Consider the following 26,498-nt stretch of genomic DNA (forward strand, 5'->3'; position numbering starts at 1 on the left):
TGCCTTTCTAGTTTTCTCACTATTGCATGATCTAGATTTTTGGAGAAGTGTGCTTCCGCTGGCTCGAGAACATGTATACGCGATGTGAATGCGGGTTAACTTCAAAACCACACGTTCATAGCTTGCTCTGTTTGCGTGAACATTCGGTCCACGTACAAAACGACTACTGTGTTCTCGTCGTATGACTCTGCAATTCACCGGAACCAGATAACGTTCTTCTTCTCTTCTAAACCGCGTGGAGAGCAAATTCTTGCTGTGCGCGAAATGTTAGTCAACCCTTCAAGGAGGTTATTTTTCCGAAGAAATATTCACTCCGCCATCATCAATCGTTGCCCATCACCGCCAGGATGGTAGCGCTGGCGGAAGCACCACTACCAATACTACTCTCTCACGTTGCTTAACCATAGCTTGTGCTGGTGCCCTAATAGTGGTTCCGGTTCTAATGGCTACGTAGTTCACCGGGCGTGTCTTTCGAGAATCCGACACTGCACCAGTTTTTGTGGATTCTTGAAGAAAATCTTTCTCTGTCGGGTATTTCTCGTACAGCGACAGCTGCCCTTTCCTGACTGCCCTATCATCACTGCCTTTCCACCAACCAATGCTATCTCTCATACGGTCTCTAAAAAAAGAAGGTAAACTAACAGTTTTTAACTATAATAACACCGTGATACAATGCTTTGCGAAGGAAACGATCCATTTATCGAGTAATTTTAAGTATTTTAGCTGCCATATCACCTTTTTTCGCTTTCTAACTCAACACCTTCGAACAGAACCCGTGCACGATGTGTGAATTCAGTAGTGATGGTCACACATCAGTGTGAGAACGCTTAAATCCAGGTAGATGTTCCGAGTGCGATTCCATCCGATCCGTTTAATCCGTCTAGGACAGGAACATTTTCGAGGTTCATTATGTGTGGTTTTTTGTGATGGACTTATTACTTTTCTTTCACAAAATGATGTCAAGTAATTTGGTAATATTTATGCTTCTGCGTAAAAACTGGAATTCTTTGTATTGTTTAATTGTTTATTGTTTAGTTTTGTTTAGATTAAGCACATTTGATAACTCTAGTCATATTATGGTGTACAATGCAGAAGGTGCATGTATAGATCGCTTATTATATCGCTTTGAGATATCAATAAGCACTAAATTTGAGAGTAAAACTAAGAAAAGTTACAAAATTTTAGACAGTGCTGCGAAACTTGATTAAATATTCGATACTTTATGTCAATGATGCTGCTGTCAAAATTGCTGGATGGACCAGCCTGGGCACCCATCGCGAATGCCAATTTTCATAAATAGTTGAGTTCATTCGCTGTCAAACACTTCAACCGATGCAACGCGGATAAAGTTGTAGGATCCGACACGAAAAGTACGCACCTTTGCGACGATAGTGTTTTCCGTTCGTCAATATTCCTACCGGTGGAGTGAGTTGAGGTGCGTTTCCAAATCGTTTTCCTCGTTACGCTATCATTCGCCTGCCTGATTTGTGACGTCCACGTACCAGTGCATGTGCATGTTTTCATGGTGTGTTCACCCGATTCATTGGCCGCTGACGCGCTTCGATAATCCCGGCCCCACCGTCGTTATCTCTGGTGTCTTGCCTCCCGGACGGTTTGCGACGTCACGGTTTACGTTACGACCCGTTCTCCGCTAATCCACCATCGGCACGCCCCCACTTCATCGTGATTACGTGGTGGCCTTGGTCGATGTGAACACGAATCGGTTTATTGTGCCAGTTTTCTGTGTGTTTTATATATTTTGCACAAAACGACCTTCTTGTGCTAGCATACTACACTCAAGCGAAGAGGAATTGTGAAAAAAAATATATCCGTGCGTGCGAAGTGCGTAGTTAGCGGTTTTCCCTGACCAGTTACACATACACACAGCCGCAGCATCTGCTTTCCGGGTTGTGCATTGTGTGAAGGAAATTTACCCATCAGCCGTTGCTATTCGTCTCACGCCCGGCCACTCCACATTTCATTGTGAATCGCCGTGCCATTGTGTGTATGTGTGTGCGTGCTTTAGTGTAGTGTTTCATTTGCTCGTTGTTGCACTTGCTTTTCCAATTGTTCCGAGCCATCGAAGCAAGATGGGTTCGCAGTCCTAGTGAAAAGTGAAGAGTGGGAAGCATAATACCGAAAAAAATCGCTTCGTTGCTTTTAATGTTGTGCTCTTTCTCGCTCGCTTTTAACTAGTTAATCGAAGTGTTCGTAGGGGTTGGCCGGTAAAAATAGAGACTTTATCGGTTCATGGTCAACTAAGATCTCCCTGCCTATTCGGTCTCATTTGCCTGGTTTTCATTGTTAGCTTCCGTCAATTAAAGTTGGCTGTTTTGACAGTGTACGGCCGGGACGAGAACTAATTGGCAAAACTTTGTTGCAAACCTGAGATACTGGCTAAATAGCGTCTATAAAACCGTGCTACCGAAACCGAAACCGCCAGCTGAAAACAGGTAATGTACTGCTCACATTAACTATTTTATATAAATCAGTTCTATGTTGGAAAGTATGAAAAAAACAATGCTAGGCGCACCAGCTGTCAGTGTGTTTGCATTTGTTTGCCATAGAAGAACAAATTGTACGCATTTATCGCTCAACGAACAAATCTATAATCCTTGATATCCCTTTATTCTGAGTTCATTACATCATTTGCTGCACAGTTGTGCACACTTGTGTTGATGTATATTGGCGTTTAAGAATTTTGCTGGTATACATGCTTCAGTGACAGACATTTGTTTAGCAAGATCTTTTTTATTAGTCACGAAAAACACCTCTAACGAATCGAATAATAATTCGACGGTTTACGGTTCTTCTATGTGTGAAAACCTCGGGTTGTAGATTAACGAGGGAAACCCCAGGATGATGGTGGCACCACTAGTGGCCTTGATAACACATCCTAACTTACGCAAAGGTGACGTACTAATAAGTCAGCGCACTTCCGAAGTCGTCCAAACTTTCTTTACTTTATCTTGGGTCAAAAGTCAGCATCGACAATCACATTGATGTTGAGATACGCACTATAGTGCTGGGTGCCAACCGGTCTTTCTACAGTCTTTTTACGATCTTTTCTTTCAGCGAATTCATTTGCTGAGAGTCTTATTTTTAGTTCTTAAAGTGAGATGTTTGCTTAATTAGGCAACAGTGTTAAGTTCAATTGCCATCATTAGGCTTTCATTTGCAATATTTGATTCTTCGACGCAGTGGATGCAAAATTGTTAAAAAAAAATCGCATTTTAGTTATCGAATAATGTGCTTTTTTCTGGAGCAATAATTAAGTGCATTGATGTGCTCTTTTTCATTATTATTATTATATGCGATTGTATTACGTTAACAAAAAACGGACAACTCATGGATAACCCCACCATCATGGACAGTCGAATATTCTTGGTAAAAAAATCTTGCTATGTATTTGGTGGGACCAGCAAGGTGTGGTCTATTGTGAGCTGCAACAACCAAGCCAAAAGATCACAGCGTAGGTCTAGCGTTTTGTTCATTGTTTTTAATTTCTTTGAAAAGTTTTAGTGTTCAATAATTGTAGGGAAACGTAGTGTCATTGTTCCGCTATCTGCTGACGCACCAACATTTAAAAATAAACAAAAGGATTTTGTGAAAAAAAACTACTAGAACTAGTCAACAAGTTCAAAAACCTTACGAAAATTGGGTCGAGTGGAACGTAAATAAATGGTATCATTAACCTCAACGTACATAATGAATGCCAATTGTATTTCGCCGACTATTCACTAAGTCGGGTGTTTCCCTATTAGTCACCAACTTCACCGTAGCCCCATTATGCAGAGACATTAGAGAGGTGTTAAAAAGGAGGGCTAAAATAATAATTAGTTTTTACTGTTACTGACCGGCATGTTTGGGAAAGCGCTGGCGTGTAAATTGACTTAACAGTTGGCAAAGGTCATTTCAGTTAAATGAGGAAGATGAAGTGAGTGCTGGAGAAGGAATTGTTTATAGAATGTTCCCTATTTCGTAGAAGACAGTCTCGATTCTGCAATACTGTTGCTGATATTCATCCCATATTTGGCCTGGAAGGTTGAAAAAAAACTTTTTCGTCCTTGTTGAAGCTTTAAAATATAAGAAAAATTGATGGTAGATTCGCTTCAATAACGCAACGTTTCATACGAACGAAATACGCTCAAGATCACATTAAAGACACGAATAAAAACAGGAGACAAACATTAGTGCTAGTGCGAAATACAATAATTGCAGCAGAAGCCCCATTATGTTGAGCGTGGTTAATGGCCTTTTTCCGATAAAACGTAAATATTACTATTTACCAACTGAGATACTCACATAAGTGCTCCCAAGTGTAGCCTATTTTTCCAATATTTCCGCACCGACCTGTATTGTATTTTTTTTTACCTTTTTACCTTCTTTCCTCGTTTGCAAAAAAAAAATCACACAAAAACATAGAAATATATCAACAGCTTGAATCGCGATTGCATGGGGCAAAATCATTCCTTATCATCGTTGTTTGCGTTACCGGTACTAGCCGGCGGAATGATAGCATTTCCGACCCACAAATTGGGCGCAGCGAGTCAGTCAGCTAACCCACCCCGGTTCCATCCCGCACCTTGCTCCTGCGATCCCGTACCAATTATGCAATCAATTAATTAGTCCAATCAAGAATGAACGCACACACCACGGATTGCCTGCTGTGCGGTGTCTTGTGCGTGTGCTACAAATTGATGGCAGTTCTAGTACGAACGTTGGTACCAAACTGAAGCTTAGGTGTGGAAGCTTTTACCAAGCAAGGGCCAGGGTTGCGTGAGAGATCGCTTTACGAAGTCGCGCTTAGATTGTCACTGATGAAAGTTCGATCCCTACGCTTGTGTCGTTATTGGTGTTTGCTGTCTGTTCTGCCAACTACGGCACTGTGCAAGGGGAAAATGCCAACTGTGCCAGTGTTAACCCTTGGATAAGAAACGGTTGAATGAATTAATGAGTAAAAGTGGTCAAAAATGATAGTGCGTGTTGTGGCGATATTGTCCCATGATCATGCTACGATCTTTTTTTTCTAATAATAATACAACCGTACTGTTTCTAACCATTCATAATGAACTCAGGAAAATTAATACTTAATACAGAGATAGCTATAATATGAAATATTCTATGGGAATGTTTAGTTCGGTTGGGAGTTATCATTAACCTGATTTATTAGTCAAATAAGCTTTTACATGTCTTTTAAAGTTAAAATATAGCAATACTGGCAATGTTTCTTGCTCTGATGAATTTGTTTACTTTTTACGGTAAATTTTCTGTAAATTTCGCTGGTGAATCTTTACGTTGAACAAACTGACAGCAAACTACTATATTTAATACTATTATTCATATCAAGCTAAACAAAGAGACTTAATGCTTAAGGGTTTTCTTTCGCATCTTCGCATGTAGCAGAAGGTCGACACAGAATCGATCGAACAGTGGTGGAGACCCATTAATATAAATCGCTGTTTTGCTGTCTGTCTGTCGTCAGTCTTTCCATCTTTCGTGATACGGTTCGTTCCGGTGGATGGGTTATTAGCTGTAGTGCTTTCCACGTACCCAAACACCATGCCAGCAGACACGGGGACACGCGCGGGAGTGCGGTTAGTTTAAACTTTAATTTGGTTGCCCAGCCCGAACGCAGCTATATTGCACTCAGGGCATCATATTCCGACGACCGTGACCGGAAGGCATGGAGGTGTTCGTTTCTTCCCCTGTTGGTGACGTTAGTACGGTTACTATGCAACTTTGTGGGTCGTACCAGCAAGGAATATCATACACAAACAAATCGCACTGTTCGAAAGTTTCGACGTTCTTAGCAAGTTGGTCAAGTTTTGGGGAGTGAAATCTCGTCGGAGTGTGGAAGGAAGATACTGTACGGTAGTAAGCCCCAATTCCTTGCGAGATGTACAGGCAGTTCCCGAGATACGCTATTATAGCGGAATCCGGGAGTAAAATCGTTTATACTTCAAAGTTAGATAGTTGATTTCCTTCTCTGCACTTAATTTATTCAGCAAGAAAGGTGACTTTTTGATAGAATGCATTTAAATAAACTAAAAATGAATGTTTTATAGAACAAGAAGGCTATTTTTGACTAATTTTACACCTATTTGATTAGATCTTGTGCTATAAACTAACTCAGCTGTCAAATTTCCAAAAACCGCGTATAAGAGGAACCGCGTATCTCGGGGACTGCCTGTATTTAAGCAGTAAGTTATCCTCCAGGACATTGACCACATCGGAGCCCGAAATTCTGTAGAACGGAGTATGGTTTTGTTTACCCTCAGTTTGAGTGATAATTGGACGAAGATACCATTGAATAGAATTAAACGGACAGACCAAAAATAAGGCACCATGGGCCTAAGGATTGTACGCTACAGAATGCATAAGTTATCTAGATTTATTTTTCTTTGCTTGTCGATTCGTTAGGTTTTGCTTGTCATATGTAATGGTCTGGGAGATTTATTTATAGCGCAACAGCCTGATAGTTAGTTCTATGTTAAGGAAATAAGAGAAGCGTAACTGATGCGAACTAGAACCTTCAAAGTTCAAGAATTCGACGAATTTGGATGATAGGTACATCATGGACTATTTCTACGAGTAGGATCGCTCAAAGAAATATGAAGAGCTATCAATTAAAAGAAGCGTTTTTTTCTCATTTTTTATTGAGTTTATAGAACATATTTAGCACCGTAAGATAATTATTAAATGTGCAGAAATGTTTTGCTAACTGCACAAACCTGTTCACAATCTTTCTAATCTATCGTTTTTGCTTTTAATCCAATAAATTGAAAACTCATCCACGCCAATTAGCGGATCGCTTGAGCGCTGATTCGATTAAATGACCACTGGCATAGATCAGACGAGCTACAGGGTGGTGGAAAGTGGTACCGTGTACAGCATTAATCCAGCTTGAATTGATATTTAACGCCAGCAGCGAAACTTATACGGATGCTGGGAACTGTTATGGATATAACGATATATAACGAATATCACAAATGGTAGCTCACCCAGTTTCATAACTGCAATCCACTGATTGCATTTGTAGTTTTTCTTCTCGTCTATTTACACAATTTTCCATTCCAAGGAAAAAAAAGCACATCCTATACGATTGCAACTAATTATAATGATGCATTTCAGAATTGGAGCCTTTTTAGGTCGTACTTCAAATTGAAATGAAATGAAATACATCTCCATTACATTTTCTGCTCTTTATCCTGGCCATATCAGTAACTATGTCGTTATAGTGATCGAAATAATACATGCATATCCTGTGTACAATTCTGTACTTTTCATTCGTTTGGTTGTTGGGACGAATTCATCATCATCATATTGATTTTATTTATGCACTGAATTCTTCGCACTTCTTTCACGGATGTTGTTCTGTGCTTTAGTTTGTCGTGTGCCTGCTTTAGACTTTGAAAGACTGTCATTTTTCTAACCCTGACCTTTCAGTACAATCGTACCTAATCGTACCTCCCTAATTGATGATGGAATGACTTCCGTGGTGCAAGTCGGCACGGTCACCAAATCATCACTGGATCACATTCTGGACATTCTGGGGTGTCGTGCATTGGAGCGGTTATCGTACATCCGTGCAACCGTTGATCCGACATTCCCCAGTTCGCAACGGTACAAAACAAAACAACGACAGAACAGCAACAGTGCCGGCTGGGGTTGGTTTTCCACAAGAAGAAAATTATACGACCCGCAACCACAATTGCCTTTCCCATTGGAAATGACCCAGTTTACCTGAATGAGCGAAAGAAAATGTCACCATGCTTGTCAGGCAGTGTTTTAGCGGTGTTGTGACAACTTCTGCTCTACCGTTCTGTTGTCTCCGGAGAGCCTAAGTATTGCTACGTTCTAACCAAACACCATGCGCACACTTCACTGGAGACATCATTGTCCGGTCTCGTATCACACCTAGAGTTTGTGAGCCTACCTTTTGTGAATATAGCCATACCGTTTGCAGCCATCGTGTCCACGTCCCGCAAGTGATCACTATGTTTGCCGGTATCATGATGGTTCTCCAGCTTCCACTTCTCAGCTCCCATTTACTGATTCTGTTTTTTTTTATCTCTTTTTCTCTCCTCAGACATCTTCATGGCTGGTTGCTTTCGGTTAGGAAGACATGCTTGACGTACCGACTGGTGACTTTCGTCCTTATCGAAGTTCGGTTTCCGCTTAGTAGTAGCAGCTGGTGTATTAAAATAGAGCTGCCTTTTTTCGGTATCCGGCCGCTTTAACCTGTCGACATTGGATCCTGTCAATTGTGAAGGTATATTGAAGCATAGCAATCAAGTCATATCCTGTCAATCAAATCATTTAAGCATCTGTAAATATTTTAGATGAAAAGCAAATCTGTCACGTCATGTCTGCCTACCTTCTCTTTTTGTTTACATGTACAATAATTAGGAACTATTGTAATGTCTTCCAAACAGTTCTATTACCTTTCGTTTACGTAACCGTTTCCTTTTTTTCTCTTTAATGTTTTCGATTCTGTTCATTGCAAATAATGTTTACTATGTTGTTTTAGTGTTCTTTTTGAGACTATAATTTAGCTTGAAATTGTAACGCTTCACCATATTTCACTCCATTATTTCGTCTGATTAATAATTTGTTTCTAATTCTTTGCTTCTCTTTCTTTTCTTTTCTTCCTCCCATTTCTCTTCCCTTTTTCGTGAATTTTATTTGTACAAACCATTCTTGCTGGTAATTGGGGATAACTATTATCTATTCTTTGAACAACATTTTAATTAAAATATTTGTTAATTTTTCTTTTTTTTAATTAATGAAAACTGTATATTTTTGTTGCTTTTTATATATTCTACTGTATGTAAATATTGTGTTATTTTACAAAATGTGAAATTATCAAGGTGAAAAGATTCAAGACACGATACTTCGACATCGTTTTTTGATACTGATACGGTACGAATCCTTAAGTAAGGTATAAGGAAAAGGAGGATATATAGACAACAATTACCCAGCTGCATTAATTGTGAACTATGAAATCCACTGGTATGCATCGATCTTCGGTAAAAGGTGATGACGATCCTACCACGAATCGAGCCGTTGTGAAAAGTCACAGCTGGGGAGGTTCCTCTGTCAACAAATCAAACGGTGATCATTTAACTATGGCCGGATTCCATCAACGGGCAGTGTCGCTCCGTAAGACCCGCACCCAACGGCTTCTGCGTCATCGGTATAAGGAGCATCTGGATCAACCGTCGCTACACACTGTAGCAAAAGCAAAAATGATGTCACGTTTTACACGCATTCAAGGTATTACACTTCCGCGAGAGATGTAAACATAATTGACGCTGTTTCGACCTAGTTGACGTGTCGTCTTTTACTGATCTTTTCGTTGGGAAATACTAATCCCTCTTGGGTTTGTTTGTGAATACTTTAGCTCGCTAAAACAAATAATCGCATTTCATCGTTTGATAGGTTTTTGTATATCAGATGTATGATAAAATAATATGTGCTATTTGAATTTGACACTAAATTGCTATTAATCTTGCAGCAATGCTTTAATAACGGTTTGCATAATAATGTTTTCCTAATATTATTAATCTAATTCATGAGGCATTAGAAGAACTAAATAGTCTAGGTTTGCTGCAAATGTCAATGATTACATCATAGATTAATATCTATTATCCGAGCCTAGCTGGAGGATGCTTTAACCATTCCATCTTTTGAAACAAAACTAGGTCTATATCGCTTCTACGCCTAACAAAATTTAACTGGGCTGGGTCTCAGTCAGGTGTGCCAGAGCCTGTCAATTTGTCGTGGCCCTAACAATGTCGTTCCTAAGGAGCAGGAACGGACGATGAATCAAGGAGAAAACGTGGAAATATAAGATTAGGGAAAGCATAGGTTCGAAGTTGAGTCAAGAACCAACAAGAGAGGAATGCAAATCAAACAGATTCGCCACAACATTAAAGAGACGAAAGTTATTCGTGGAGAGGGTCATAGTTGCTGAACTGCGTACGACGTTTAGCAACAGATATAGGAGGACGGTAACGTATAGTCGGTACAGATTATAATTGATCCTGGAATTTCGATGTCGGCTAGACCAAACGTCGAGACGCGAGGCCATGAGACTACCCATTTTTTTTACATTCTAATTCACGATTTAAATCGTTTATGACCTGTGCTGCACTGTCTGTACTGTGTAATATTTCAAATACTATTAGCTGTAACTAGGTTAGAACAACTTTGTCCAAACGAATGTTCATTTGCAAGGACACTAACTCATTTGATCCTGTCTAACACATGAATATGCCCATAAAATGTCAACCAAGTTTCTGGTTATGGTAGTGATAAGCTTAGCTCATGAATGTAGTATGATGGTCTTGATTTTATTTTGTTGTTGTGTGTCGTTCCTTAATCGCACATCCACACTACGTAGATTATTGCCTTGGATTAGGTTGATAAAACTGGACACAATACAGGCATGACATAGTTACACTTTCCGGTACTTACCTTCCGTTTATCCGTACCTTGCTGTATGGCCACGGTCGCGTGTCCTTTAACCGTGCCATTAAAAGCACGCTAACAATGTCCCGTCCTCGGTAACGATAGAAGGTGATGTGGTTGTAGGCTTGCGAGCTCCGGTCCAGGCGCCATAAAAGTATTCACACTCGGCCAACACAGGACCCACCGGTTGATGGACAATTAATTACACTCCATCTTCTTACTTCCCGGTCCGCTGGACGGCGTACTGTGCATGTTTCGGGAAATGATAAAAGTGTTAACGGCTGCCCACACCCGTTCTAACCGGGAAAGGGGTGTTAAAGGAAATGTTATTATTCTTCTTTACGTTGCAAAGCCGAGTACGAGAGCAGGCCCGGATGCGGATACCGGGAGTAATTAAATAATAATTTAAGTGATAAGAAACTGTAGTCTTCGAACATGTGAGAAGAGACAGACACAGCCTCTATGTTTGCATGGCAGCGTTTCAAGAAAACAAACCATAACGTTTTTTGGTAATGGGTTCCTATTGCTCAGCATCAATATACCCTCTTCTATTCCTAATTCTATGGCGACATTCATAAGTTTTCTTACTCTACAGATTCGAAAACAGATAATTACGGACGTGAAGTTTCCGGAAGGATCCTTCCAAATGTTCGTGAAGCTCATCGCAATGTTTTATCCATCGTTCCACACCAGCGCATGATTCCGTTTTGGTTTTTCCCCCGGTTTTTGTTTTGCGGGGCTAATTTTCCTGCCCAATCGTTGATGAACCGCTTCTCGTAATTCACTCGCAAACATGCTGGTGAAGAACATTGCAGTCGATTTTCAATCTTCCGTGTGTATCCTTCAGAAAAATAAGGACGCGAATGGAAACTTTTTGGAACACGAATGGAAGCTTGCCGCGTTTCGTCGAACGCCACATTTGTAGGAGCTGTTCTTTAAGATTCTGTCAGCATTTTTTCCCTAAGTAGCGCTCAACATTTGCCGTTTTTCGCGGATTGTGTTTGGAGTTTCGATGTTAAAGCGACAAAAAGGAGTCGATTTTTCATCAGGAGCATGTTTTTTTTCTTTCTTGCCGTTTTCTTCAATCAGTCACTGGAGCCTTGTTGTAGTGTGCTGCGGTTGTTGATGATGCTGAAGTCGCTAAGAAATTGATGATAGGACGAAGGTGATGCAAAACAGAGATAAAAAAGAATTCCTCTCGATTCCTATCGGTTATTTTGCTAACTTCGAGCATCTGGAGGTTGGAGGTTAATCGATGGCGGAGCAAGTTGGTTCTTACTACATTATTCAACCGCTTTTTCTTCCGCCACTCTGTATCCTTTTCGTTGCACGATAAAAATGGTTAAAATATCATCCCTAGACAATAAGACACAGAATACCTAACCAAGGTTTACGGGTAAAATGGCAACGGTCCCAATAGTAGCGGCTCCGGTTTACATCTAGATGCGTTTGAAGCCGTTTCTTTTTTTTTTGCGTTTGCTAGTAGCCTTTATGCCGTGTTTGCGCGCGTAATTTGATGATTGGCCAATCCGTATGCCACCGCCAAACCAACGAAGACAGTGTACGCTCGCACGGTGACAGTGAACTCCGTTCACCGAAAATAAAAGCGTGTGCTGTGTGCGTTCTTATCAGCTATCGGCGGGTGTCGCATGCTGTTCTCACACGCGATAAAGATTGTTGTCGCGACGCGTATCTCAAACGCGTCACTTTATAGGACTGATTGCAGAATCGGATGGACCGTGCGTGACGTCAATGGGAGAGCGTAACAGGGTGGCATTTTCTTCCTCAATCGCATATTTGTTCGCCGTTAGCCGTTGTGTCTCGTGGTTTGTTGGGTGGGATGTAACTGCTGGGTGTACTTACCCTGTGGGAAGCACCTCCGATATGTGTTTTTTCGTGTAAAAATGTGTAATTTTGTTGTATACGCTACTAGTTTTGTTATTTATAGTACGCATTTGTCTGCCTTAAGACTACACAAACCCCAATTTAGTAACTACCAATGGATACATCACAGCTCTTGGAACTAACTTTCGGTGATCATAACTCTCTGCTTAAGATGGTAACGTACTCGGGGCTCTTAGACGTTAGGTGGAAGCGGGAAAATTGTATGGATAATTTGATATCAAACTTGTTTGACTAAAAATTAATACACGGTTTTATTGTTGTAAGTTGATCAGAGCACATTGTCGCATATGATCATTATGGCATTTTTACATTTCGCGCACAGTCATTCGCGGTGTGACGGTTTCCGATATTTTTTACTCACAGGAGAATGTGGAGAATGAGCCAGTACTTTGACTTTGCCGCTAAAGTTATTAACACAAGAATTTATGTTGCAAATAAAACTTTGCAGTTATAAAATAATTTATAAACCCATGTGCTTTAAATGTATGCTTCTGTTGTTAGATACCAATGTTTGCCAACCCCATTAGTTGCCATCGTAGGCTGTAGCCCATTAGCAGACGTGTGATGAAGTGGTGCACAGGACTCGTTATCCTTTTTATGCTATGCCTTATGACAGTGGAGCGGACGACCGTCATTACCGTGAAGTGCCACTCGGTAGCACACGGTCAACGATGAGTGGTGGTTTGTCTCGCCTGCAGAATACAGGTGTTTCGATGATGTCTATTATTTCTGCAAGAAGTCACTTGAGAACACATACACAAAAGTGCCACCGTTATGACGTTGTAGGTTGATGGTTTTAGGTGTCTTTCAACGATAATTCCGATTGGAAGTAAAACTGTACTACTAACAAAACCTGGAATCATCATTGAGCGAATTGGATTATTCGTAGGTTTACGTTAGGTGTAATAACTCAAACCATCAGTAGACACCGAAAACATTAATGTGTTGATATTTATAAATCTCTCAAATTTAATGAACACAAGGAAAGATGCATTACTTAAGGTATAACGAGAATATACTTCCTGCAAACTTCCATACATGGAATGCACGAAACTTATGCTGATAGGAATGTTCTATCGTAATGCTAAAAGCACTGTACCGCAGCAGCTGAAACCGTTAAGTTTGCGTAAAATAATGATTCTTAAGAGAGTATTTGCTCTTTTGCTCTTTAATGATTCAAGAATTTTCAACGATTCATCTTTAGAGATGTATGGCTCCGTAATGAAGTTTGAATTAATGCATCTCCACAATGGAGTTTCATGGTCATCAGAGTCAGAGTCCGGCTTAAGGAGATGTGTCAAGTGTGACACGGCAGTGATCGATTTCTCAGTTCGCGCTACAAAAGGGAACCACGTCAGTCTGAAAATTCACACACTGTTTATCGTTGGATTTTATCGATATGAACCAGCTGAAACCGGTGTGTAAAGGGAGAAATTACGGTATAACTCTCACCGTTGTAGTCTAAAAGCTATTGAACTTAAAAACGGAAGAGTTCCAAGTTTCGGACATGTTTCTGGTGAACTTTTTCTAACTCTTTGTCTGTTACTGTGCGCTAGATAGCCTCCTGGGGATACTAGGGATAGATTACTACGTTGAGGAACAATTATCCCCAGGGTACTGTTAGATTCTTATCGACATAAACCATCTCGTACGGTCACCACAAACCGTATATGTTGGAGAAATTTGATACAATTTCAATATCATTAAAATGCTATGTTTAATATTACAATTTTTCACTATTTATTTTGCTGTTGAGTGGCTTAAATTCAGCCCATTGTCTAAATTGTCCTGATTTATAGATTTTGTTCCTTATAGTTTGCGAATAGCTTGACATTTTATGACATCGTTTAATGTCTATTTTAACTATGCATGCATTTATTTTACCTTAATTAACTAATCATTCTTATAACAAAAAAAATGTTGCAATGAAGAACTTGTTTAATTCCTATTATCACTTGAAGCATTGTAGTGTTATTTTTGGTATGCCTCTATAGTGAAGGATAACCGCGGCATATAGAATGTATTTTGTTTCCCAGCATGAATTTCCTTTTAATGCGTATTTTATTGTTTCAATCTTTTGTGAAAAATGTCATTTCTTGGTGCTGGAGAAACCATCTCTTTTGTTTGTTTGACCCGATGTGTACTCCCGCTGGTTCAATGCGAAATTCAATGAAATGACTTGTTTAACCCGGTACCATCTCACTACGCCTAAGGAGGAGAATGAGAACGCCTTTGAGACGTCCGACTCAAAGGCTCTATAACACTAGACAACAATATCGTCGTACGCAAAAGCTTACCCACTACTGCCATATCCCTTTTCTATGTTAAAAAAAACGTTACACTGCGAATCACCAGCGTTCCAGGCACCGAGCGACTTTAGCTTTCAACCGGCTGGCTACACGATAATGAAAGCTGACTGTTTGACTAATACGGTTAAGAGGAGAAGAAAGCAGCATCAAACGCCTAAACCGTCCCTAATGTCGTCTGATTAATTCTATTAGCCCCTTTTGTGGATTGATTGTGGATTCTTGTTGATATGGTATCCAATTTTTCTTAACATGATCTCTTTTTTCCTCTCCTTCTTTCGTTTACTTTGCAAACTTGGCGATGACAACCGTGTACGCGGATTACTTGCTCCTTCGTTCGTTGTTCTTCGTGATATGCGTATTCGACTGGCTGCGTGGATCCCAATCGGCTGACAACCGTGATGATGACACGATTTCTTTCTGTGTACCGTTGGTTCGCTACATAGTGTTAAGCATTATCAAATTAGCGACCATGGACAAGCTGCGCGACACGGGTGCAGGCGGACCGAACGACCCGTCCGCCCAGCAACGGTTATCGACGGAAGGTGGTGCGAGTGGCGGTGGAACGACGGGCGGCGACGGATGCTCCGATGAGTTTCACCATCAGTTCTATAACACCGGCCGGATAGGACGCCGGAATGCACTGCCAGACATACTGGGGACGCATTGTACCACGACAACGGCCGACCTGTCGACGCAACTGGGTGCACTCTCTACCTCGGGTAAGTGTAGACACGGTGGTCTGCTGGTTTGCATCCTGTGGCTGTGTCAGGCGCACAGTTGCCGATTGGCAAGTCCTTGAGCACGAACAATGGTTTCGAAGGTCCCCTGTTAGCTGGCACGTAATCGAAATTCAATTACAATACTCGTAAAGTTGTTCGTTGCATAATGCAAAGTGGCTTGCATGTATGGTTATATTAGTTTCTTGATTGTTTTGAGGAAATATCGGTTACATCAATGGTCGTCTACTCAAAATCCTTGATTTCACCGGAAACAACCATCCATTAGCGTGCATGCAAGCGTATCGTTGAGGATACAACGTTCGAGGAAAAGAGTGTAGGAGATATAGGGAAATATTTATAGTCAACCAATCTTAACGAGTTTCTTTCTAAAAATGAGTTAGATTTATAAAGAAATGTGTTCAAACCAGTTGCTATTCATTTGTTCTACTGTAAAGTTTGCTTTTCGTATGCGATACGCAATACACACTTGCCCGGGCGTGAATGTCGTAGATTTAATTAGTACGTAATTACCAAAGGCAGAAACGTTCGGCGCCGTGATTCGATTTCTATTAACTCTCCTATTGGGATTTTCTATCCTTCGCAGACTGTACGGGCAAAGCTTCCGACGCGAGCAGTAGCAGCATAGCATCCGGAAACAACGGTCAGCTTCCACCGACGACAACCGCCACGTAAAGCCGCCCAGAATCTATCTCCGGTTCGGCATCGTTAAGTGAACTGCGGTAGAAGGTGCCCGACCCGGTATCAGTGACTGTGTTCGTAAAGCCAAGGCAAACGTCCGATAGAAAAGTTTAGGCACATAAGCGAAAGCACGTTTTCCACGCGGTCCGGTCAGGGGCAGATATGGAAGCTCATGACGGAGATGTGACCTGGGTAGGGGAAAAGTTTCTCATTTAATTTATTTATTTTTCGCACCCTAAAAATCGTTTCAGGATGTAATTTGAAGTTCGTAGAAATGCATAGAAAGCAGCGCATTAAGCAAGAGAAAGAGATACATAACCACATTTAGACAACCCGCAGAGCCAAAGATATGCGTTCCGAAGTGGACAATTGAAACGGAAATATAGAGTGTACGGGTGGTGAATATTTTTGATAGCTAGGTTAGATGCTTTTGTACGCGAATGTGGCTCAGTTTTGTAGTTAGGATTATGAACGTTGCAGAGTGCGAAACTATTTCGCGCGGAATGATGCCTCCACTCATTGACGAAAACAGCTATTATATATCTATTAAACTAGAGCCAATCCCATGAACGACGCTGGAGTACGGACCTTTACTCTTAGACGTGATCTCTTGGTTTTTTTTCATTGTTATGCATCATTTATATGCAGTGGAATGTTGCAAATGATTGCAAAAGAAAAAAATTAACCTTACCAGTATAGTTTGCTTGCGTTTAACCCTTTCAACACCGTGTCAAGGAGTGTTATTTTACGATGATGCTCGAAACAGAACAAAAGTCGCTCGCGCACTCGTTGGTTGTATGCATCAAGTTTTAAGCACTAGTAAAAATATTTTTTTTGTGTTTAGCATCCAATCCTCCTTTACATTTCAAAGCAAGTTCTATATTGGTACGCTAAAGTGCATGTTCCTTACGTTGTTGCTTTGTCGTTTAGATAATATCTTAACCATTAGGTGTAATTGAACTGAATGGAAGAGAGCGGTCAACAGATATCGAAAAGATGTTTAATGTGATCTAGATTAGCTTTAGTTTATTACTCGCACAGACGTATTACAGGGAGATAATCCTTTAGTATCGATTGAAAGTTATTTTAATGCTTGCCGATATTTCTTAGCTTTTAGCATAAATGATAATATTTGTTTCCATATGTCAATAAGTGGCTTTATTGATCATTTATGATTGATGCATCATTTAGGAAAAACAAACATCACAGAACTGCTTTACGAGAAGTCTTGTTACTGCACATCGTTTGAATCTTTTTATTTTTTATACTCTGTACTCCTATGGTCAACAACGAATTTTGGCACTCGTATCGCGCTTAGGAAAACTTATTATGTGAAGTGAAAAAAAAATCACTTTGTTTCATTGAAATATGCTGTTGAAAGGTTAAAACACTTTTCGTTTCTTTTGTTGTATGCAAATACATATTTTTTATGTTATTTCTTACTTTCCCTCAACCGATCACCGCTCTAAATGGTGCGTAGAAGATACGTAGATACGATTTAAACCTAAGAATATGTCCATGTGATAACTAGACCGTACATGCCCGAAAGGCTACAATAATGTCAGTAAACTAATGGCAATCCTTTGGTACGAGTTCAAATCAGTTTATCCCAGCTGTACAATGCTGTGGCGCTCTCTGCAAAGCTGATAGTTTCCCATGACTATTTTCTCGTTCATCATTCAGTATCGTTTCAATTTCATTGAACATTGCTCAGTCTTCATTTTGCTTTCTCGAAGAAGCTGATCGTTTTGCTTCGGCTTTTTTGAATGTATAGAAATGAAGCCAGTAAGGCTATTGCGATTCATTGGAACCTTTTAAAAGGACAACACGTTAACATGAACAATTGTGCGGAAGACCGGATCCTGTCGAACGGAACACATACACACACACAGAAGTGAAAGATAATAAAAAGATGCCAGCAGCAAAGAAGGCAGTAAATAAATTCACCGTACTATATGTGTCAATTGTCGGAATACAAAAATAACGAAATTCGGTGAATTATTACGCGTAGTACAGCAATTAAGAACAACATTTAATTAAAATGCATGGAACAGAGAAGTGTAGGGCAACGATTGGAACTTTGATAGAATCTTAATGTTGCGTGCAGAGCCCAATTATTTAATTAAAATTTATACAACAAAAAATATATACAATTACATAGGAACTTACATGCAAACATAACAAGCGACAGCAAGATGTGGTCTACGTGCTTATGATGTGCAAGTAGACAAACTACATCACATGCGAACGACGGAACGGGACAGTGAAATTGGTGTGAAAAAAGTTGCAAAATTGTTAGCAAATTTACTACTCGTTTCTAACAATAGGATCTTCTGGTTGATCTTTGCGAATAATTTGAGAAAAAAAAACTAATCGTTTCGGTGCCGTGTGATGTGTTGCAAGCATGCCGAGGAGAGCCAGGGAAACAATACATTTCGAGAAAAAAAATTTTGTTCGCACACAACCACATGTAAACAACAACAAAAATGCCCCATTAACACCATACCAATTACACAAATTTAGCAGCAAAATGTGTAGATTTTAAGAGCTGTATTTATGCTAAACAGATAAACATATACATATTACAATTAATGAATGAATAAAACAATGACGACGTGGACTTTGAGTGGTTATTATACATTTATAACGCCGATTAAAAGCGAGACGCATTATGCATTATGAAGCAGATGTGAAGGGTACACGTTTTAACAAATTTGGCCTGCCTTTCGACAAACTTGGACATGTAAAAATCTTCTTAGCCAAGCCATGTATCTTAACGGTAATATTATTAAGCTAAAAGTTAAGTTTTACGGGCTATGAACAGCTTTGATAATGCCTGAATATTCATTTTATCAGACTTATTTGGTTGATGTGCTTGGGTTTACTTAAACACGTAACAAGCTGAGAAAGGTGTGTGAATATATTGAGAATAAGTTATAATATGTTCTGCCCTTCAGATTTACATTTGATTTGCATTGTTCTCTTCTTCGTTGATCCATTCTGTTGAACTTACGCAAGTAATTCCAATAAGAATAGTAAGTAAGTAAGTAAGTAAGTAAGTAAGTAATAATATAGTTTTCCATTGCAAAACATAGAAAATGTCCAACGCTTGAAATTCAAACGATGCGCTTAGCTTCTGCACTTTTTCAACACAGCCCTGCTCACTTTGACGTTTACGATTTGTTGTTGGCAGGGTTGTCTAATTGATTCGCAATCAAAACAACTGTCAGACAGGATTGACGGGCCAAAACGCAAACAATAATACAAAGCAAAATTTACACAAACCTTACCGGCCAAAAGCGATAACGAAAAAAGGGCTCCGCATGGTATGGAAAGGGAAAGCTTGAAGAGGGAAAACAAAATTATCGATCGTTTCTGCGGTCGAGTAACATTGAGTGTCTTGGATTGGTGCACAATTCCAGTCCAATTTACTGCGAGTAAGTGGTTGTCTCATGGTAATTTGGAGTTATCACGTTTTCACCGAAAGTGAAGTGATACCACGCGTTGAGTTGTGAATTTTTCACTGTGATTGGACTATCTAGCAATCTATTTTCGGTTGCGTTTTGATTGCATGCTATCGTGAACAATTGTCACGCAGCAGTATGTCTTTTTCGACGCTGTACAAACGTGCCCTCGTGCGCTATCCCGTGTTGGTGCAGTCGGTCCAGTCGGGGCTACTGATGGGGGCTGGTGATGTGATTGCGCAAGGATTCATCGAACGAAAGGATTGGAAATCATTCGACGGTATGCGTGCCTTCAAATTCTTTGGAATAGGATTTTGCGTCGGTGTAAGTATACGTATAACACAAATGTTGCTTTTATGAAAACCTAGCGCAGATAAATGACATCTTGCAATGCACCGTCTTTTCAGGGTCCAGGATTACGAAAATGGTATGGTGTACTTGACCGACACGTTGGCAGCAAGGGCGGTAGTAAAGCGATCATTACGCTGAAAAAAGTCACACTGGATCAGCTCATCTTTGCACCCGTCTTTCTCGGCACACTGATCGGAACGATTGGGTTGCTGCAAGGCCACAACATGGCCGAAATTAAGCACAAGTTGCGCCACGAGTATGGAGACATCTTGCTGACGAACTACTACATCTGGCCGTGGGTGCAGTTGGCAAATTTCTATCTAGTCCCACTCAACTACCAGGTGCTGCTTGTGCAGTCGGTGGCAGTGTTCTGGAATACGTACCTTTCCTGGAAGACAAACCAAAGTGAAGGTGCGTCCGGTAAGCATGGCACCGTGAAACCAGTCGCACATGAACCACTTACCGCTGGAGAGGAAACGGTTGCCACGTAAGTTCATCACGCTGGTGGAGAGTGCGAGCGGTACGTGTGACATCAGGAACCGCATTAACTTTGTGATACTAGTGGGTACGTACCGGTGAGTGGCATTCAATAGCAATATGAAAGCTATATTGCGACTGGGAAATGCATATGTAAGTGCGTGATTGCTAAGAAAATGATTACGTTGCGGTCACAGCGTTGTTGATAAATATGACAAAAAAAAAACATTTATATAGTTCTTCCCTTAAGAGCTTTTTGTAGATTGAACTGCAACAGATAGCCATGTACTAAAAATCAATTGCCACAACCATGGTTGGTAGCCATAAACTTACGTTTCTGGTTTGAAAAAAGAAAACAAACGGTCAAATTGACATTCGCTCTACAAACAGATCCTTAAAAAGACAACTATTAGTGCGATACAATACCATTAAATGGTTTGATTTGGTAAAATTATTCCTTTAAAAATAACGCGGATAACAATATCATACAAAACACTTTGACTAGCATAGCTACATTCTGCACTTTACGATGTCATTATAGGACATTAGTGTTTTTTTTGTTTTGCACTTTAAAGCTGATATACACCGTACCAGGTTTGCAACATAATAACACCAAACCAATATCAGTTATATAACATTGATATAGAAAAAGCTTTCGTCAAAGGCTTATTTCTAGCATCGGTATAAGGCTAGAAGACAGACAAATTTTTAGAACATTCAGTTATGACGCATAGAAAACCTCGTCAGTAAATAACACTAAAGTCCGGTTTTTTTCTATTATACAGCAAGGAAAAGCTATAGCCATAATTAACAAATAATAAACTGGTCTCTTAAATCCAACTACCAACGTAATTCGTTTTTATTTCTTGTTTAGATTTTGCTAATTTATGTCTGTTCTTCTTTTACGCGTGTTAAGTACGTTTTCTGTACGATACTTACGATGTTTAACAATGTTTTATAACTTTCCTGCTGTTAAGGTACATACTATTTTTTCATTCCCGTGGTATAACTATTGCTTTGCTGTACTCGATCGCAGATTGTGAACCATTTTAATCAGATTCTCTGCCTCATCTCGACCGGTCGCGAGAACTATACTACGGAAGGCACCATCCGTCCGTTCCAGTAATTCAACGGGTCGGCCAAACTCGACAGACGTACCTTCGCTCATCACCAGCACTCGATCATAGTCCATGATCGTGTTGAGTCGGTGCGCGATCGTAAGCACAGTACAGTTAACAAACTGTTCCCGAATGGTGCGCTGAATTAATCGGTCCGTATCAGGGTCAACGTTGGCCGTCGCTTCGTCGAGCACCAGAATACGATTACCGCGCAGAATGGCACGGGCGAGACAAAGCAGTTGCCGCTGGCCGACGCTAAAGTTCTGCCCACCGGCAGCAACATACGCTTGCAGGCCCAGCCCGGCAGATGATTCACTGGCAAGTTCGCGCAATTCTACCAGCTCGAGGGCACGCCACAGTGCCTCATCGGCGTAGGTTTCGAACGGATCCAGATTACGGCGCAGTGTGCCAGAAAACAGCACCGGATCTTGCGGTATGATTGATATGTGCGAACGGAGCGTTTCCAGTGGCACGTTGGCAGTATCCGTGCCATCAATCAGTATGTCACCTTCGACTAGCGCCATGCGAAATATGGCAGCGATAATCGACGATTTACCGGCACCGGTACGCCCTACAATGCCTACCTTTTCCCGCGGTTCGATTGTAAATGAGAGATCGTGCAGCACCGTCACATCGTTATCCGCGTAACGAAAGCACACGTTCTTAAACTCTATGCTACCCTTCTGCGGCCAGTCGGCAGGGATCGGCACGGTAGGAATTGGTACGATATGAGCTGGTTGCTTTTTTCCACTTTCCGATAGCTCTTGACGCTCAGCGGGTAGTTCCCGATACTCGAGCAATCGTTCCACCGCTATGAGATGGTTAAACATTTCCGCACTTTGTCGAATGCCGAACTGTAGCTGGCTGCCAATGCTGCCGATCTGTGTGATGGCAAGACCGACCCGTGCCCCCGTCGCATCGTCATCGAGCGTTAGATAGCTGAAGGTCACGATCGTGAGAAACAGAAAGAAGATACCGTCCAGAAACAATCCGAAGGCGATACGCGCCGAATGAAACATAAAGTATGCGCCTGTGTTCACGTTTTGATGCGTGTCGAACTCCTGTATGAGCAACTGCTGCACACCGTAGGATCGTATCGTTGGCAACCCGTTTAGAGTCGCCGCAATGTGAGTGAAGATTGGTGATCGAGCTGCAAAACAAATAATGAAATGTACGATTAGTATGAGTGCTCCCGATTCGTTGTTCATCCCATCCGGTCTTACTTATTCCCTCAAGGCGTCTTGTGTTCTGCGACGTGCGTAGGTAAACTCGCCTTGCGGCCAAAAGCACGGCAAACAGCAGTAAGATAGGAACCATGAAGAACGGTTGCACAAACACCACCACCATCATGGCGCCGACGAACATGAGAAGAGTTTGGGTAGCGTCCAGAATAGATTTTGGCAGCATGTCGTCCATCGCTCCCATATCCTTAGAGAAACGGTTCAGAATACGACCGGATGGGTTCGTCTCGAAGAAGCGCATCTTAGCACCGATAAAGCCCGCAAATACGGTATCGTGTATGGACTGAGAGGCACGAGCACACGTTTTATAGAAACCGAAGGCACGGAGTACTGCCACGAAAAAGATGGTGCATACGAGCGTGGCATGCACGAGCACACACGTATCCCTGGTGAGTGGATGCTTCGGAACGGCGTCAATTGATGGTTGCGTTTGGTTAGTTCTTTGCAAGGTCTCAATCGGTCTTTCCTCCTCCAGTGCGGTCCAGTAAGATAACCACCAATCGGCTACACTAACTACGAGCTGCGTCACTGCGAACAGTAGGACCAAACCGACGAAGATCATCCAACTGCCGGCACCGGAAACGTATTGCAGAAATACCGACCCTGGTACAGTCCCCTGTGATGACGCTTCAAATTTTTCTTTGGCGATATCTCCCTCCTTTAAGTCACCGCTGGTAAGTTCCTCCAGCGTAACACTATCCACCGTGACCGTGGAGCTAGTGGAGGTGTGCGAAATCTTACGATTGGTAGTGATGTTGTCCTCATCAGGCTCGCCCTGTTCCATGTGCTCCAGCTCAATGCCACGTTTTTGTAGCTCTTGTGGTGTTCCTTGTGCTTCCACGCGGCCCTGTTATTGAGATCCATTAAGATTACTATTCTTGTATAGAATGACTACACTATGCAGAACGTTCGTTACCTCCTTCATAACGATCACCCAATCCGCTTGCTTTAGGAAGTGAATCTGATGTGTTACCAGGATACGAGTTGCATTTGGATTGCGGCGCTTGAGGAAACCCCCGTTTCCAATACACAGCTCAAACAGGTGTTTGGCGACATGTGCATCAACCGCACTCAGCGGATCGTCGAATAGATACACGTCCGCTTTGCGGTACACCGCTCTAGCTAAGCTAATGGGTAAGACCAATCAAGAATAAATTAATTTGTATACTACAGTGTCATTATTCTATTGCTTTCAGCTTACCAGATGCGTGCTTTTTGTCCACCAGACAGTGAAACACCTCGCTCACCGATAACGGTCATATCACCGGCGGGCAGATGTGCGAGATCCGGCTGTAGAGCGCACACTTTCAACACCTGTCTGTACCGGTACTGATCTAGCTCATCGCCAAACAGTACATTCTGCCGCACACTACCAGTAAACAGCCACGGTTCTTGGCTCGCATAAGCAATCGAACACTTGCCCATGCTCAGACTGCCACTCTCAACCGGTAGCTCTCGTAGAAGAACCTGCAGGATGGAACTCTTGCCCGAACCAACAGGTCCAACGATACCGATCAGGCAGCCCCGCTTAAACTGTATGTTCAGTTGCGAAAGGGTTGATGGCACGGCCGGTGATTCCGGTGCAGTTTTATCCGGATCACCCGGTATAATCCATCGGGCGTTTAGATTATGCATCGCAATAACCACCTCATCTGCTAATAGACCGTCGCTGGTCTCGTCTAACAAACGTTTCGTTTCGCCGATGTTACCATTTTCCCTTTCCTTTCCATCCTTTGATCGTTTGCTGTTAGTAGCGTTATCCTCTCCATTTTCCACCTCGTCATACTCGAGAAATCGTTGTAAGCGACGTGTTGCCACCAATCCTTCGCCCAGTTCGGCGATTCCTCGCCCAAACAAACCCGCCATAGTGTAGGACACGTTAGATAGATAGCTTGCCGCAACGAACACTTTCGCCGCAGTAATATCCTCATCGAACGCGATGAAGGCGAGCATTACGCCGAGAATGGCGGCCCGTGTCGTGAATAGCTGGAAGGACATATAGAGCGCTCGAAGGTAGCCACTCTTGAGTACCTCCTTCATTTCTTTACGGCGAGCCAGTGAAATAAGCTTTGCGAACGGGCGTTCCCAAGCGTACATCTTGATGACCGCGATGCCGGCTATGATTTCATCCATCAGACGGATGCGTTCGTCAGTTTTTAGTGCGGTCCGTAGTCGGTAGCGTGACGTTAGTGTGCCGGTATAAGCTGAGAAAAACAATATCGTATAAAATGTGCTGCCCATACACAGCTGCAATTATTTTTAATCATTCGTTTACGATTTGCAGGAAATTGGTTTGACACACAAGCCATCTCCATTTGATCGCAGCTGGACGTATTACTCACACTGGATCGGTGTAATGATGAAGATCGCGATCAGTCCCATAACGCCCGACCAACCAATTTCATACCAAAGCAGTACGGCGGCGAGCAGCATTACTAGTGGTGATGTCCACATAAAACACACAAGATAGGACGCTATATCGAAACGGTTCACATCGTTCGACATCAGATTAACCACCTTCCCAGGTGATGTGTCGCCAAGAGCATTTCGCGCTAGACGTAGCGATTTCCGGTACACCACACTACATACGGCAATCTTGGCCTTCACACCCGTCAGAACTGAGATGATACCGTACTGATTGTCACACAAGACGATGATTGCACGCACTGCCACCATACAGCCTGCGTAGTACAGCGCATCCTCTCGCGTCATGTTCGATCCTTCACTGAGGAAACAGGCACAGAACGGTAATGAGACATAGGCTAGGAATGGTTCTTAACGTTGAAGTACACTCACCGAAAGTAGAGTAACATGCGCCCGAGAAAAATTGGTTGCAGTAGACGAAGCACCACCTCGGCAAGTAAAGCCAGTACGGAGAGCGTTAGCCATTCCTTCCATAGAGTTCGAAAGATGGCACGTACCAGCGATGGCGTGTGGGACGGTGTGTGACATTGCAGCTCTAACTGTCTGTTCCACTGTCTGTTTGCAGTTGTTTTATAAAAGTTAAGTGAAGCGAAGGTATTGCCAGCATTAGCATTAGATTAATTGTAATTTGTGTTTGCTTCCGTACCTCTCCAAACGATCACCTAACCGATCAGCACGATCTTCCTCCAGCGGTGTGTAAAGATCACTGATTTCAAACGTGTGATTATAACCCTTCCGGAACATGTCCACCGTCCACCAGAATGTCAGTTTCGAGAGGAAATTGGCACTCTGTCGCGGATTCGAACTTAAGCTGACACGCGTTGCTTCCATATTTATTCCTTGGGAAGGAGTTGCTTTATTTTTTCACTCTACTCACAGCAAGGCACATAACTTGAAATAAAAGTATTGTTAATTTAGAACGCATAGCCCACAAACACGGAACACTCCGGCGGGATGCTTGTTTAGCTTTCATAGATATGGCTTATCATACGGCATACGGTGACACTGGGCGCGGATGTCCAGTCGGAACAGGAACGATCAAGCTTGTTCAACGGCGCAAGCAAATAACACCCTTCATCATCAACTTGTTGTTGTTTGTCCGTGAAATCTATGGGCGCCACTTGCTGCAATTGTAAATCACACTAATAAACACCACGAAAAGCTCTGGCCACCCTTTCTACCAACAGAAATCGAAAGAAATAGGAACTAAGGACAAGCTTGTTGCAAAAAATGCATCCACTGTGAGAATGCAGCGTCAAATTGAGTTGACAAAAAAGAGAAAAACGCGCCTGTTTGGCTAAATGCCACCAATTCA

General features: G+C 41.8%; 3 protein-coding genes across 3 annotated transcripts; 2 read left to right on the forward strand and 1 right to left on the reverse strand.

The window, feature by feature from the left end:
- The first annotated feature begins 9,002 nt into the window (after positions 1-9,002).
- Positions 9,003-16,102, forward strand: LOC128708949 (uncharacterized). Its single transcript, XM_053803930.1, has 3 exons — positions 9,003-9,279; positions 15,134-15,409; positions 16,014-16,102. The coding sequence occupies exons 1-3, from the start codon at positions 9,003-9,005 to the stop codon at positions 16,100-16,102; spliced, it is 642 nt and encodes a 213-aa protein (XP_053659905.1).
- A 3,608-nt stretch (positions 16,103-19,710) lies between these two features.
- Positions 19,711-20,414, forward strand: LOC128708343 (protein Mpv17). Its single transcript, XM_053803316.1, has 2 exons — positions 19,711-19,896; positions 19,980-20,414. The coding sequence occupies exons 1-2, from the start codon at positions 19,711-19,713 to the stop codon at positions 20,412-20,414; spliced, it is 621 nt and encodes a 206-aa protein (XP_053659291.1).
- Positions 20,415-21,409: 995 nt separating this feature from the next.
- On the reverse strand, positions 21,410-26,014 carry LOC128718008 (ATP-binding cassette sub-family C member 4-like). The gene is made up of 7 exons (XM_053811682.1): positions 25,830-26,014; positions 25,556-25,738; positions 25,102-25,484; positions 23,961-24,963; positions 23,676-23,886; positions 22,742-23,606; positions 21,410-22,668 (listed from the first exon to the last, which is right to left on the reverse strand). Exons 1-7 carry the CDS (start codon positions 26,012-26,014, stop codon positions 21,410-21,412), a joined length of 4,089 nt encoding a protein of 1,362 aa, XP_053667657.1.
- Positions 26,015-26,498: the final 484 nt, after the last annotated feature.

The sequence above is a fragment of the Anopheles marshallii genome, chromosome 2, assembly GCF_943734725.1.
Source record: "Anopheles marshallii chromosome 2, idAnoMarsDA_429_01, whole genome shotgun sequence".
NCBI lineage: Eukaryota > Metazoa > Arthropoda > Insecta > Diptera > Culicidae > Anopheles > Anopheles marshallii.

What these genes read in the sequence shown, in the direction of transcription:
- LOC128718008 (XM_053811682.1), bottom strand. Translation starts at nt 26,014, where the DNA reads ATGGAAGCAACGCGTGTCAGCTTAAGTTCGAATCCGCGACAGAGTGCC. An exon ending in GGGTGATCGTTATGAAGGAG is followed by an intron (nt 23,607 to 23,675) that starts GTAACGAACGTT and finishes TCTCAATAACAG; the next exon opens with GGCCGCGTGGAAGCACAAGG. An exon ending in AAGACGCCTTGAGGGAATAA is followed by an intron (nt 22,669 to 22,741) that starts GTAAGACCGGAT and finishes TTTGTTTTGCAG; the next exon opens with CTCGATCACCAATCTTCACT.
- LOC128708343 (XM_053803316.1), top strand. Translation starts at nt 19,711, where the DNA reads ATGTCTTTTTCGACGCTGTACAAACGTGCCCTCGTGCGCTATCCCGTG. An exon ending in GAATAGGATTTTGCGTCGGT is followed by an intron (nt 19,897 to 19,979) that starts GTAAGTATACGT and finishes CCGTCTTTTCAG; the next exon opens with GGTCCAGGATTACGAAAATG.
- LOC128708949 (XM_053803930.1), top strand. Translation starts at nt 9,003, where the DNA reads ATGAAATCCACTGGTATGCATCGATCTTCGGTAAAAGGTGATGACGAT. An exon ending in ACGTTTTACACGCATTCAAG is followed by an intron (nt 9,280 to 15,133) that starts GTATTACACTTC and finishes TTCGCTACATAG; the next exon opens with TGTTAAGCATTATCAAATTA. An exon ending in GGGTGCACTCTCTACCTCGG is followed by an intron (nt 15,410 to 16,013) that starts GTAAGTGTAGAC and finishes TATCCTTCGCAG; the next exon opens with ACTGTACGGGCAAAGCTTCC.